The 16102-nt window shown below is 33.1% G+C and overlaps 1 protein-coding gene across 1 annotated transcript in view; it reads left to right on the forward strand.

The window, feature by feature from the left end:
* Nucleotides 1-12452: 12452 nt before the first annotated feature.
* LOC112689502 overlaps nt 12453-16102 on the forward strand; it is a 27736-nt gene continuing 24086 nt past the window's right edge. Inside the window, exon 1 of the mRNA XM_025563241.1 lies at nt 12453-12530. Coding sequence (XP_025419026.1) covers nt 12453-12530 — 78 coding nt within the window. The remainder of the gene's footprint in view (nt 12531-16102) is intronic.

The following is a 16102-nucleotide window of genomic DNA, read 5'->3' on the forward strand; positions in this document are numbered from 1 at the left end:
AAATAAAAAGTTTGAAATAAGGTATAATTAATTACTTTCATGAATGTTTATGATTAATCATTTAATATTTATATATTTATATATATTTTTTTTTGATCTTCAAAATATCCAATACTATAAAATATTATAACGTACATTTTTTTAGTAAAAAAATATTCTTTTTAATAAAGAAAATTATTAACAATAAATTATTTTAAATAACTTTTTATTTATTAATTTATTTATTCACAATTATATAAGAAGTATAAATTAATATACCCATTATAATAAATGTAAAAAAGGTCATATATTAATAGTTAATACCAAAATGTAAGTATAAATTATAAAATATCAACCATTACGGCTTTATTATAAAACTAATGACAACGATGGATATTACAAATTAGATTACTAAAGTTAAACTTATATGTGTGCATGAAACTAACTTGCTGAAAATGATGACAATAGTATTTAATATACGGAAGCTTTAAAGTGTTCACCTATTACACAATTTAATTATTCTAACTGTAGGAACTGGTCAGTTGGATTTCGAAAGCTAACATTTCAAAAATATATCAAATATGATAATTAGAAAAATTTTCCAGTCTCAACTGTTAATTTTACCCTCACCAAAATTTACATTTCGAGATAAATTAATCGAATTACAAAACTTTTTAATCAAATTTGAATATAGTCAATTTGTATAATTAGATTAAATAGAAAAAACTATGGTTTTAATTCAAGAACTAAGGTGAAAACAAAATTGAATATATTTTATATTTTAAACGAGGAAAACATTTGCAATTATATATTCATATTGAATTTGACGTGAATTAATCCGAATAATAAATCGTGATTGAATATTAGTCATAAATTATGATTAAAGTAAAATATAATATGTAATTAAAACAAAACATTATGGATACCGACCGTAATGGACGTCGTAACGTTGATGTCAATTGAAATGTGTGTTAGGAGAAATAGATGTTCATATAAAGTAGGCGCTGTTAAATCAAAAGACGTTTTTAGATTATTTTCCATTTGAGAAAATGGAAAAAAGTATTCGATTAAAAAATGAATAAAATTCAATATTTGAGCGAGTGTTCAGTAATTTGAAAGTCGTAAAAACCCATCACATTAAATAAAGACTATCTTGCACAGATATTGTAAATATCATGTTGACTAAATTGTTCATGCTTTGAGCAATATTACGGCTGTAGTCTGCAAGCCAACGCAATTAAAGATAAAATAAAAATCTCCTGTTATTGTGTCTAATCGTGAAAATTACAATATCCGACTTTTGAAAAGACTAATAATTTCAACGGGCACTTATTATAAAACAGGTTGACCCCTGGTCAAAAATGAAAGTTGCGCGTTAATGCTGATAAAAAAAAAAAAAAAAATCTATACCATTACCCAGGTATTTCAATGGTATCTCATTTCTAAACAATTGTAACGCAGATTTCGAATCGCAATAAAAAAAAAAAAGTATAATTGCATATACACACTGTTATATTACAGGGCAATGAATAACGAACGTTATACCATAATAATCATGAAACGAGTATTATTTTAATAGGCGTCTGCGCCGTTTAGATTAAAATAACGTTCAGTCGTTTGCGTGTAATAACTGAAATCCGATTGAAAATAATCGATTGGAAATTTTTTTTTTTTTTTTCGCGTTGTACAAGGTAATAAAAATAAAGGAATTGCACATTATCGTCATCGGAAGAGAATTCAGAAGGGGGGCTGTTCGTTCTGGAATTCTAGAAACCGATTTGAGCCTATACTCGTGTCTACATAAAAATTATATACGATACGTACGTACACTATATGTAGTTACGATATTATGCGTGTCCCTGCCCTGATGAAACATGACTGTTGTACATCACGTACGTGCATAATGTTCCATGGACATACCGGCATGTCGAAAACAAATTGAACCGATTTCGACAGTTTGAACTTATAAAATATGACATTTAGGTGCAGAAAATAAGAGCAATCGAAAACTTTTGGCCTAGGTTTGCACTGGCCGTCTTACGGGATGTTGGCGATGGCGTACACGTCGGACATAGTTGGGATAAATGGCTTGCGAAACAAAACAAAATCTGAACGAAATCGGACGGAATAAAATATACTTTTGCATGACGTCATGACGTATACGTGAATGAGTTACGAAAATTGAAAAACTCGATACAAACTTAGTCTTGGCTGATCGGGATAAGATGACCGTGTCGGTAAAGTTCTGTAAGCGTACGGTCACCGTTTAGGTTAACCGCTTTCCGGGCGGGACGATCGTCCAAAAATAAGACACCAACTACGCCCCCGTCAACGTGTACCATCACGCAACCGTACACCCTAAAACGCACCATATTAAACCAAACTAATGATCTTGACGTTTCAACGCTTCAACCTCGATGAAAAGAATAAGGAAAAATTAAAATTACAATATCTGTTTTAAATATTCATTGGATTTTGGATATTAAACGTTTCCATTTGTTGTTGTGTTTCCAAACATTTTTTTTTTTTTAATATACGTATAGTAACCAAAGATATGGTAGCGCGAAGGTTATAACCATCGTTTATGACTTAATTGAATACGTTTGATAAAGTACCATTCAATCACAAACATGTTTGTATCGTTCAGATCGCGCACTACGATACAATTGGAAGTACGTCGATGTGCTGGTGAGTGTGCACCCGATACGATCATGCAACGATGACGATCGTGCTCATGTCCGTGCGCGGTATTGAAAACCAGTCGGTACGTAACCTTTGATGAGTACGGCACGCACAACACTTGACAGACCGTAAACGTAGAACTCCAGCACCGTACCGGTTGACAAATTATCCCTGTCAGCCCCCGGTGGGTTCGCGGCGAAAGAACGGTAGTCGGACTTCAACGCACGTCCGTAGGTATTATGCCGATGCAGTGTAGCCGATCGCAGTTGTCGACGTACGTGAAGTTGGCCCACCGTTATGTTTTTTAATTATAACTCGCAAACGGTTTACTCGCGAATTCTCGCAAATAATTCGCAAAATATTGGTACAGATCTCGAGTTAATTCGTTAATTAAGAGGGTGGGCCGACTTTGCGTACGTCAATTGTCGGTCCCGTGCGATATTCACAATACGGTAAACAATAGCACGTGGACTTCAAAGGTTGACGGGCAGACGGGTGTGTGTGAGAGGGAGAGAACGAGAGAGAGAGAGAGAGAGAAAAAGATTTTTCAAAAAAAGTTCCTGAATCGATTAACGTACACCGCGGCGCCGATTTTCCCGTCAATGCGAGGCGCCTACTCCTCGGATCGGTCTTGTTGTACGCGTACGACGGAACTACCCCCGTACACGGTAACGACGGGGGTGGATTTCAAAAGCATCATTTCGCGTCCGGCTGAATACCAACGAAATTCGAAACACGTACGCCACTCCGTCTCGTATACACTTACCGCGCTTCACAATGTTCGATTATTTCTTGTTACCGGTATTGTCTCTTTTTTTTTTTACGTTTGATACTATTATTTTATTTTATTTTTTTCCGTCGAGGCGTTTGAATACAATTCAATTCGCATAGTTAAATATCCCAATATACGTTCGGGATACGTGTTCAAGACGAATATTCGGTAGTTATTCTAAGCACAGAGAAACTTTAAAGTGGTATAACTGTTTCAGTTTTTCACGGCTTGTCGGGTGTTTCATAATTGTTTATTTATCGCGTTACACGTATTCTGCCTTTACCTAATATACGATTTGCATCAGCCGGTGACTATGATCAACGTAGGTTTCAATATTTCATTTCTGATTACTGTTGTTAAACATCTCACCCGTAAAATATTTTTTAAATACAGTTGTAGTCACAGTCATAAATAATCAATAAATAATCATTTACTTCTATAAAAATAAAAAATAAATAATTAATTCAGTTTGGTAATATGTCGGTATATGTACATTTTGCCCTTGTATAATCTAATATTGACATCTCAATTCGATTGTCCCACACCTTACTGCTAACTGCTATATTATTTATTTTTTATAGACTCACTTTATGTCTAATAGTACTATACATACGAGTATAGGTGGTACAGTTAGTTGATAGAAGATTTTTTTTTTTTAATTATAAAATATAGTTAATTATATAATAATTTCATTATTTTTGTTTGACCAAATTTCCTTCAAATGTTTTATGAATGTTTTATCTAGTTAGTATTAAAAATGTTTTTTCTCAATTTTTTTTTTTAACCGTTTTTTAGATGAATCACTAGAGCTTATACAATCAAAATCATTTACGAAAATGATAAAAAATAATTTTGAACATTGTTTTCCGCTAAAAAAAAAAACCCCCATCACTGCAAATATAACAGCGCAATTTTATGTACCTATACTAAATAATATTTTATAATTATTTTTGATAGTTTTTATTTTTCTATTCATTGTTTATGTTTATTACGAACATGAACTCCTTACTGTAGTATTACAATTAAATAGTTATTGTTTTTATTTCTAACTGTCGATTATTTAAAACAGCTATTTCAAAATGATCATCATCTTCACACACTGCATCAATGTTAAATTCCATATTCTTTTGAACATTAGTTTCATTTACTGTCACATTGCTTAATTCTGTGCAATCTGCTATCGAACAATCTTCCAATAATTTTGTTCTATGTTCATTTTCAAAATCGAAACTTTGTTTGTTATCTTGAGCTAACGAGCCTTTGTCATTATTTTCGATTAGTTTTTTCTGTTAATTATATTAAAATAAATCAGATATATATTATTGGCTAATCATATTATATTACATACTATTTTGTTAAAAGATTATATTTACAGTTACTATTTGAATTTTACACTGTGTATTATAAAAATTTTACTTTTAACAGTAAAAAGAGTTCACACACCATGTAAATATATGTCTTGAATGACATTTGATTAAATCCTAAACTACAGAGTATTTTATTTTCACGAAAAAAAAAAGTTAAAGTAAAAACGTATGTATCAAATTAATTGGATTATTTGTGCGCAAATAATAAAATCATTAAAACAAACTGCTATTTTACATAGATTAAGTAAGCATTATGATGAAATAAATAAAAGTATATAATGAAAACTCTATTAATGGACACCTCTCAATAGTGGACCCTTCCCAATAATGGATACTTTTGAATTCCCCAGAAAAAATATATGTACATAAAAGGTTATAACCTCTTAGTAGTGGGCACTCCTATTAGTGGACGTGGACACAGAAAACTGGTACCATAATTAAAAATAACCACTCATAAATGGACACAATACATGTATGTATCCTGACATATATATCATAATCTAATAAATTTAATTTAGAAAATATAAAACTAATACTCCTACTTCAACGATTATTTCGTCATATTTTATCTAGAATCAATCAAAACGTAAAAAAAAAAAAATCTCTTAATGTTTTAGAAGAAATTTTTCGGATAAAATCTGCATTAAAGAATATTAAATCAGAGAAAGTTAAAAACTTTTTTTAAAAATCGGGATTTTCTTCGTTAGATACTGCAGAACACGTAATGGAACATGAAAACGATGCAAATTTGAACATATTCTCAAAATTCGTACTGTGTACTGTTGAAATTGAGGATTACATTTATATGAGTAATAATATCATTACAGCAAAAAATACATATATATATATATATATATATTATATAGTACGGTATACACATATTTATTTTTATTACGAGTAAAATGAATAGTAATTTATTTTTATCATGATATGACAATGGCGTTTAAAATATTTAAATTCAGTACCAATTTAACCCTTTCGCAACCGTTGTCCATTACAACGGACGTAAATTGATAATTTTATGTCTTACTTGCTGTGCACTGATATTGATATTGTTTAATATCGATAGAAATCGATAAGTTCTATATGATAAAAATATATTCATCCCGTTAACTATAATCATTTATTGTCAATTAATAATTATATAAAAAAAAACATCGTGTACTACAGCATGTCAAAAATATTGAAATATTTTCACATTCAATAAACAAATTATTAGTATTGCCTGTGCTGCGTATTTTTTTCTAAATCATAAATGTTATCAAGAACACGATGCTGCCAAAAGAGTTCACTATTATCATTTCTCCTGTTATATGTGATAATACATATGCCCACTGCAATTGACACTGGTGGTTTCTTCTACTCAATGGCCTTTTCGGTGGCTCAAAATACGAATACCTCTTGGTATTAAAAATCGAAATCAATAGACATAATCTTATTACTTCTTTTGCATATTACGCGTCAGTATTATAAATATATCCCTAAAATGTATATTTACTGTGGTAGGCATAAGTACTTTTGTTAAAGATTATTATTTTATTACATTATTATTCCAATCACAACTTATTTGTATGGCGATGTACAACGATGTATGGCCGAATTTGAGATGTTGTGTTGTGTTGAATATTATGCAAAAAATGAAGCGGCTCAATGTAAAAAATCAAAGTTTAAAGGGTAAACACATGACTTATGCACAAAGTGCAACTTACATTTATGTTTATTCAAATAATTGTTTTTTCGATTACCATTGTAAATAATTGTACATATAAGTTTTTTAATTACCAATCTATTATTGTTAAGAATATTAAACGTCTGTTTTTGTTTATTTAATTAATATTTTATATTTTTATTAAATGTATAATAAAAATTTGAGAATTGTTTTTTTAATGAAATGTATTTTATATATTTTTCCAGAACTCTTAGTGCCCATTTTGATGGACATGTGGGTATATTTTTTTTAATGATGTTAAAAAAATGAAAGAATTTAGGATCATATATTGTAAAACCACTAATTACAAATATGCAAAAAAAATATTTTTAATTCGGTAGCAAAAGGGTTAACGGACTTGTACACTCCACTGTTAACTTATCATAAACATAATTTAAAAAGATTAAATTGATTCAGTATTTAGATTACAAAATATATAATTAGTTTGGGTGAATGAGAGTATAATACAGCCAAAACAAAATTAGATTTTTTTTATGCTTATGACTACTTATCACTTCTATGACCACGGATAATTAAACGTTCAATACTATCTATGCTATGACCTATGACTATTATATCATAGTAAATTTTCATATTCAAATATTCATTGCTCAAAATCATGACTTTACATATTTTTAAAAAAAATAATGTTTAATATATACCACAATGGCATAAATAAATTAAATTGCATTAGTTCATATATATATATATATATATATATGCATTTAGATTAGTACTATAAAGTAAGAAAATTAAATTGTACTTATTTGAATAACTTATGTTAACGGTTAGTATTCATATACTTAACTCTTATGATCAATAAAAACTTAACGTTTATGGAAATTGAATGAACCAATGTGCAAAACGCTTGTATTGTAATAGAAAGAATAAGAGGTTAACAAAAAATTGAGGCGATTTAAAAATTCACATTTACAGCTACGAAAGCTTGTAGCAATTTAATAATCTAATTAAAAAGTAGTAAAGATATTCAAAGACTTGAATATATGTATTTAAGGGTCTAGTTAAGAGAAACCACAAGGAAGCTAATACAAGTGCGAACGTTGACATATTATAATGAACGTATATATCAAGTTAAACAGACATCAAGGTCTTCTTTTATCATAAATAACAATTGAATTTAAATGAGTAACCAGTACATTTGCGTTCTGTACTTTAATAAGTGATACGTGTTGCGTCATATTGTATGTATAATTATATAATACGAAACTAAATGTTCTCATTAATCAATGAAAGAAATATCAGACTCTAAAACTAATAATGGTACCTAATCAATATAAATCTTAGCATATTGTGTACCAAGCACATGTTAAGTTGTTGCATTAAAACCAAAAATGTCTACCAGCCAACACTCACTACAGCTCGTCGTTTTAACCGAGTAATAAATCATAATGTATTGAACATTGATACATCGAACGTTAATACTAAGGTGCTGTAACGCACGCAGAATTTTTTCTCTCTGAATGTATGTGTGTATGGGGGGAGGGGGCTGTAAAATAATTATTTAATATAATCATATAGTTTAAGTGTATGTATAAATTAAGAATGGGAATTTAACGGTTGGTAGTGAGTGAAATAATGATGCTAGGTGTACGATGTGGTATGACCGGTACGCAAAAATAAATAAAAATAAATACTACTCACACGTCCCCATTTTTCCTACCGTTTTCAATCATTTTATCGTAGTATTTAAATAATTTCAATATATTTTTACTGCTGTAATATTCAAATTAAAAAAAAAAAAAAAACTATTGCTTACTAATGAGCTTCGTTTGTTTATAAATTTTGTTGCGCCCGGGGGTTGATCGACGACATTGATTTGCTTAAACTCGACCGATGGACAAGGTGTATGCTGCAACAAATAAAATAATATCATAAGCATTGGAATTAGATGGTAAGTTATAATGAAAAAAATGGTATTACGTTGTAAACATATTGATTACATGAAGATATTAAAATCATATTATTTTACTTTTTCTGATACGTTGTCAAATAAGATGTTAACAACGGTGTAGGATTTATTTTTTGGTAATAAATTATCTGACGCCAAGCTACTAGATTGAAGTGACGTCGACGAAAGATTATTTATTTCCGGACTATCATTATCATCTATTAGCGAATCTATAGATGGATAATTTCTCCTGCTGCAGTTGTATCCGAATCGAGGCTTATTGTTGCGAAACGTAACAAAAGGATCTGAAATCTGACCTGGTCAACGAAGAAAGAAGAAAATGTTTTTTCGTATTCGTTAAAATGTGATAATTAATATTGGTATTATTATGTCTTGTACTAGGATTTGCACTTACGACTAACACTTTTATCGGTTTTAGGTACATTTGATTTATCAGGTTCAATCCATACGAATCGGTAAGTTGACGTATATCGTAAAGGCAACAATTTTAAATTTGTTATAACATGCTTCTTTCTAAGTTTTAAAAAAAAATTATACTTATCAAAAATGATCACATCATATGTCTTATTTTTGATTGATGATTTTTAAATTTTTTACAATATTATGTATTTATATTTAAGTTGCTGTAGCTCATTTGTTTTGATATTTTTATGTGGAATAAATTATTACAATATACATATATTATAATTTACCGTTAGTGATTATTTTCATTTTTACTAAAAATAAATTTGTTATTAGACCTATTGTTTCAACACTGACAGTTAACATCCATTTTTTTTTTTTTTTAATTATTTAGATTAAGGTTTTTAAGTACATTCATTTTTAAGAACACTGAAACGTGTGTATCGTTAGGTCAATCCATATTAATAAAATATTACTCAATTTTGAAGATAATTTTCTCTGGCTTAGAAATTGGTATTCAAATAATAAATAAAAAAATAATTTTCAGATCTAAACTATACATGTAAATTACCTTTGAGACGAATTTAGAACTCGTACTCTATGGGATTGTGATTTATCGTTTGAAATCATTGTCTTAAGAATTTATTTTATAAAACTCATAACATTTTAAAATAATTAGTTGTATAAGTGAAAATTATAAAATAACAAATTCTAATTCAGTACCTATATATATATGTGTTACCATGGAATCGTATTTGGTTTTAATTCAATCTTTTCTTAGAAGAATTTGAATTTATAAAAAAAACTTCAGGAATACTTGTAGGTATAAGGTAGATTATACATATAATATATTAATGATGTATGGCTTAAACCTTAAACTATAATTTTTACTATTCATAAATATTTTATTTTTAATCAAATACATTTCAATCGAATTATAGTAACTGACGTATCTATTATTATAAATATATGTCGGCCAATGACCTATGTTGTCGAAGCCTTCATATAAAAAAAAAAAAAAAATATTAAAAAATAATATTAATATAATTTTAATTTAATGTAAATTATTTATATTCTTAAATGTAAATTATAGTCGGGAATAAAACATAGAAAATAGTCGTATAAAATACATATATACTGAACAATAAATATTAAATGGCTTTGAAATTGCTTTGATTGATGTTTACCATAAAAATCGTTAGTTGTACTACATTGTTGAAAAAATATAACTCTTTTTTTCCAAAATTTTTTCTTGAGTTTTGAAGCAGACTGTTTATTTCATCAACTAGAACAAATTTCCAAAACAAAGTTTTCGATAAGGAAAAAAATAACGGATAAAAGGATGTCAGAAAAATATCGAGCATCGGAAGGAAAAAAAAATTTGCATCATAACATTTTACAACATGTAAATTAATAAAAAATCTTGGCACTTGTTTGAAAGGGTTGTATCATAAAAAGTAGTTGGGAAAATATTGTGTTTGAGAAGGAAGTCGTGACAAGGATTTTGGCAACTATTATATTTCATATTTATATTGTGAGACGTACAAAAAAATCGATGCAATAATTATTATTCTTTACTTAAAAATTGCGTTATTTTTTTGTGCGATAAACATGCAATTTTCATTATAACATATCTAAAATAAAGAATTAAACAATTATTTAAAAAAAAATTATTTTTGTTTATTTACAAAAACTACTTTTAAGCTACCTAAACTCAATTAAACATTACGACTTTTATAATTTTAATTATTTTTAAATTAAATTGACATAATACATTTTTCTATATGATGCTCACCGATTTACCATCCGAATTTAATTAGAATTGTAACTTCAAATAGTTTTTTTATTTTACTTCAACAATATCTAAATTGATTTCGGTAATTATCTATAGGGGGTGTGTTTTTATACAATTATATCTATCCGAACGATTTGACTTTGGATAATTTCCAATACACTTTATATTTTTATTTATTCACTTACATTTTATTATACATTTTCTTATGTACAATTCTCCAATTTTCTGGCTTAACATTGTGTGCATTTAAAATGATTCAGTACCAATTCAATTCTAGAATGGATTATTGCTAAGAGTTTTATTGCCGCAATACATCATGCATTATTATTATGATTGCGATATTCAAAAAATACAATTAGGAAATATTGCACATTTATAATTGTCACTTATAATGCAAAGTTTAAAACGAACATACGTCACTACGATCCGAGTATGTCATAATAAATTTATAATAATTCAGTGTGAAATAGGTGTGTTAATTAAATAGGAGTGTCAATATTGAAATGTAAAAGCGATGAAAGCAAAACTGATATTCATATTGTATAAATATTATTGAATGAAAGATTATTCAGAGTAAAAATGTGAACATTAGTGCATTTGTAAAAACCATTTTCCATTAGAAAAATATTAATTTTTAAGTACTTTTAGAATAGTTGGAATTATTAAATATTTACTTTAAGTACCCGTGTTTCGGAGCATAGTAAATTATTCATTTTGTATTTAATTGTATTTTTTTATTTTTTTTTTAACTGGCAAAATAATTTTTATTCGGTAAGTTTTTGTTATGCAGATATCACATAGGTTTTAATAATATTATAATAGAATATCGAAACAGCAAAAGCTTTGTATTCATTGAAATTTATTACAGAGCTTAAATGGAAATAAAAATGTTTTTAAAGCTTGTAATATCTTAATTCCAATACGATCTATGATAGAGTCCCGATCATTTCTTGCGCTATGTAAAGTAGATATAGGCATTATAATATGTTCGCTCGTTTTACATTTACATATAATAATAATAAGGCTCGGATTTGATAACAAGTGACGTCATCTAATAAGGTCCCCACCTCATCTCGGCGTTGAAATATTTATATTATTTTCTTTGATATTTATTCAGCCACATAAAAAGATATAAAATATAATATCAATATTATTTTAATTGTATCTGTATTGATTTAGTAGTAATTTATCGCTGTTTATTATTAAAAAACCGTTTTAATTATGTTGATTAAGTACCAAGTTATAACATTTATCTAACCTGATAATATTGGTCCGAGGAACGAAAAACGTAAGTGGCTCCTAAATATACCATTTCACCAAACTCGTAGTTCTATAAACATTTACACTCGGAGAAAATGATAAAATAAGTATAATATACAGTCGGGTGCAATAATAATATAATATTTAACATATTATAATATGATTACGTTTAGCAATTCTCCCCAGATCGTATCTTATTATACTACAAAACCGACAGCACGAAGTACATCATCGTGTCACTTTTGTTAGTATCGTGGCACTTTTCCACGTCGTATCATAAATAATCATTTGCAAAATGACTACTCCGTCTTGCATTTTGACTGGTAAGCCTATGGAAACCTATTGAAGCCATTCGTCGGTTCTATGTCGATGTTAAACTTTATTGTATTTAAATTTAATTTTAAGGACACTGATACATTTCATCAACGGAAAAGGATGACATAAAATCCACTGCATTATTACAACGTTATGCTATCAAAATAGGTACATGATTTGCCTTTGTAAAAATTACTCGTTTATATCTTAGCGCATGGCATGGCGTCGGCCGAATTCCAGCAATGCCGGTTGGTATTTTTGGGCACGAACCAATTCATCCAGGTCTTTTTAATCCACATACCTCTCAGCTTTCTCTTAAGGTAGGCTTTGGAGATATAGATTAATCATACATTGTCTAGGACATTGCATTTGATATTAGGATATTCAACATATATATTGTATCAAACATTTTTAAAAATTCGAGAACTTCAAAGCTTACATTTTCGTTGCTGACTGATTGTGCATAATTAAATGTTATCCGAATTATTCTACGTCGTAAATTAATTAATCCGGCACGGCATCCAGATTGGTAAAAAATAAATAGGGAGTGCCGCTTCTATAAGACAAATATCACTCCTTTGATTGACCGACGTTTTTGAGGAAGTTTCTGGAACTCGACCGTTTTTTTTTTTACAGTTAGGATTTCATTGGAATTGATTTTACGTAATATTATAATTGATATTATAATTATTCATCTATAATGTTTAAAAATGACGGTTGATATGCGATAAAAAAAGTATAGAGTATACTTACTTATTATAATACTTAGATCAATTAATGCTTTATGTCAGTCCCATTCAACGAAATGCGATTAAATTATCTTTTATTGTTATCATTATTATCATATAATCGGTTTCTTAACATTATATTATATTATTTCCGTTGTTTTTAAAACGTTATTGTACGTTTACAAACGTAATACATTTTTTTTTTTTTTAAAAATAAAGCATTGTTGCTAAAAGTGAAGCGAAATTTTGAACTAAAGAAAGAGCAAAATTAAATGTGTCACTGGGCTGACATTTTTCGGAGAGAGTCGTAAAGTTAGCTTTTTTTTCACGAGTACGTTTTTGTCGGGATTTAATATGACCATGTATGCCAATTGTAGTTTATTAAATTTAATGTTTTATAGTTTTATTTCATGCGGTGCGGTATTCGATCGTTTTTCAAACGCAGTCGTTAATAATTACCACGACCGATTTTTGCAGGTTTCTCGATTTTTACGGCTTTGAGATCAGACATCAATTACACTTAAACTACACTAATGTGCCAATTACTACGATTCGATGGAACCCAATACGTTAAAGTTTATTTAATAGTCTACGTTGCAAATGTAATCGAATAATTAATTTGTTGAAAAATCTTAATCTCAAACCGATGCCAACCGACGAATTGCTGAATAATTATTTGGTATTCGTATAGTAAAAAAAAAAAAAAAAAACGATTATTGATTATATAATGAAAGAAAAATTAGTAAAAGCGGTTAATTCTCGTAACGTTTATGATGTTTCAGACATCTCGCTGTAAACGCACGCTAATTGGTTTGTATTTAATAACAACGGTTAGTTGACTGATTTTAGGTATATTTTTCGGATTAAACATTTGAATGCGAACAGGATATTCACTTCCATTATCACAAGTTACGAAAGCACTCGTGACCCGTGCACGAGTATTTATTGTATCGCCTCATGCGCGACCAGACCGATTTCGTATTCAAATCGTTTTCAGGCGCAAAAAGTGCGAATGGCTCCCCCTCCCCACTTCACGCGATACGATTTTATAATAAATTCTCGGGGTCGAGGGTGTGGCTGTAGGGCGCTCTAGTACCATGCGAAGTATCCGTCGGACGCGCGTCACGACCGACGAAGCGACTGGAAACGTCCGTACGGTTGCCTACACGTGCTCCTGGAAATCGTGCGATCGCCTTAAAAACCCGCGGTTATGCTTCACAGCGTCCGCGGGTGACCGGCTGCGTTTTAGCAGTACAGTGATCCGGACGCCGAATCGAACGTGTCACGGCCGAGACGACCGTGAAAAAACGACGTCAGTGCGCGGAACGGTTGCGCAAAAAATCGAACTCGAGAACGGCCACGAACGCGCGCAGAACGAGAACGCACGTCGATTGACGCGTTTAGGAAGGAAACGTCGTCGTCGTCGTCGTCGTCGTCGTCGCGCGGCAGTTGTCCGGCGGTTACCGCTACGGACCGTTGTAGGAAAACACGTCGTGCGCGCGCGTTCGCGCGTTTCGGAAACGCGCGGGCTGGTGATAGGCGGTAGGGCGCGCGACTAGAGAACGGGAAAAATATGCGTACCGGAAATCCGATCGTTCGATTGCTAGACGCGAATTCGGCCGTCGACGACGGTAGTACGCCGCGCGCGATAATATTGTACCGTCGGACCGTAACCTAAGGGCTTGTCGCGGTACCGACAATCGTTCGTACGCTTACGCACGCCGAGCATTCGGACGCGTCGAGGAGCAGACCGCTCGGCCACAGAAATCGCGATTGCAATCAATGACCGGCGTCGCCGCGCGGAACGGGTACGAGATATTTTCGACCGCGCGTTTCCCCTCCCCTCCCCCCCCCCGCCCGCCACGTACGCCGCCGACCAGACCCGCGATCGCGTGCGACGGCAGGATCGACGGTCTAACCGTCGTGCGGTTCGCGCGATAATGTTTCGCGACGTCGATAAGCCGGATTACGACGGATTTGATTGCGGCCGAGATCGGCGGTTAGCGCGATCGATCGATCTAGGAAAACGATTCCGTCGGGGTCTACGTTTGCACAACGCGCGATCCATTGTGCGCAACGTACACAATACGGTATTTTTGTTCGTACCCGCGCGCCGTGCGCCGATAGCGATTACGGGCGCGCGCGCGGCGGTACGGCAATAACAATGGTAATGATGAAAATATAATACCGTCGGCGACACCTCCCCGTGAACCGTTCGCCGCGTCCAAGGACGTCGCCGGCGCGGCTGTCGTCGGCGATCGGTCGGTATCGCCGTCCGATTTCGCAAAATGCCGCCGCCGCCCGGTGAAACTGGTTCGCCGCCGCCGCCGCCGCCGACATGCGTAGTAAAACGGGCGCGCGCGCGCGCCCATTCAGTACCGCCGACACACCGGTTGCGCGAGCACACGCGTACGTCGGTCAACCCGTTCCCGTCGGCGCACGCGCGTCCGCGTACATTCCGCGTTTTCCGTCTCGCCCCTAGGGCCCGATCGACCCCTCCGCCGCACGTCAACGGTCCTTGTAGTTTTCGCGCGGGCCCGGTTCCCGTTCGCTGCGCCGAGTTTCGTATCGTTTCGCGGTTTCGGTTTCGGACGCGTTCGTAGCGTTCCCGGTTCCCGCCGCCGGACGGTGTTCACAGCGGTCGTACGCGAACAATGTCGCCGGTTACCGTTTGAGACGCGTTTGGTGCGAAGAACAAACCGAACCGCGTGCACGCGAAAGGAATAAAGATAAAAAACGAAAAAGAAAAAAAAAAAAAAAAAACACTGAACAACAACAATAACCCGTCCGGTGCGCGTCGTTGCGCGCCCGTTCGCGTACAGTGACCGCGGCGACGGCAAAGGAGAAAGTATAGCGCGCGGCCGCCGCGTTGTACGTGCGCCGGCGGCGACGGTAGCACCGATGTCCCGAGCTCTCGCGCCGCGGCACACGAGCACCACCACCACCACTACCACCACCACCAGCAGCACCACCATCACCAGCAGCAGCAGCACCATCATCATCATCAGCAGCAGCAGCAGCAGCAGTAGCGCGCCCGGCGGCCGGTTCGAGCGCGACGGTGGCCGGTGTCGGCCGCGTCCACGCCGTTGTGGTGGTCGTCACATGAACGACAGCGGCCGCCGCGGCGGACATGTCGTCGGACGAGTGCCGGCGACGTGGTAGGC

The sequence above is a fragment of the Sipha flava genome, unplaced genomic scaffold (assembly GCF_003268045.1).
Source record: "Sipha flava isolate LNK unplaced genomic scaffold, YSA_version1 44_pilon_pilon, whole genome shotgun sequence".
NCBI classification, from domain to species: domain Eukaryota; kingdom Metazoa; phylum Arthropoda; class Insecta; order Hemiptera; family Aphididae; genus Sipha; species Sipha flava.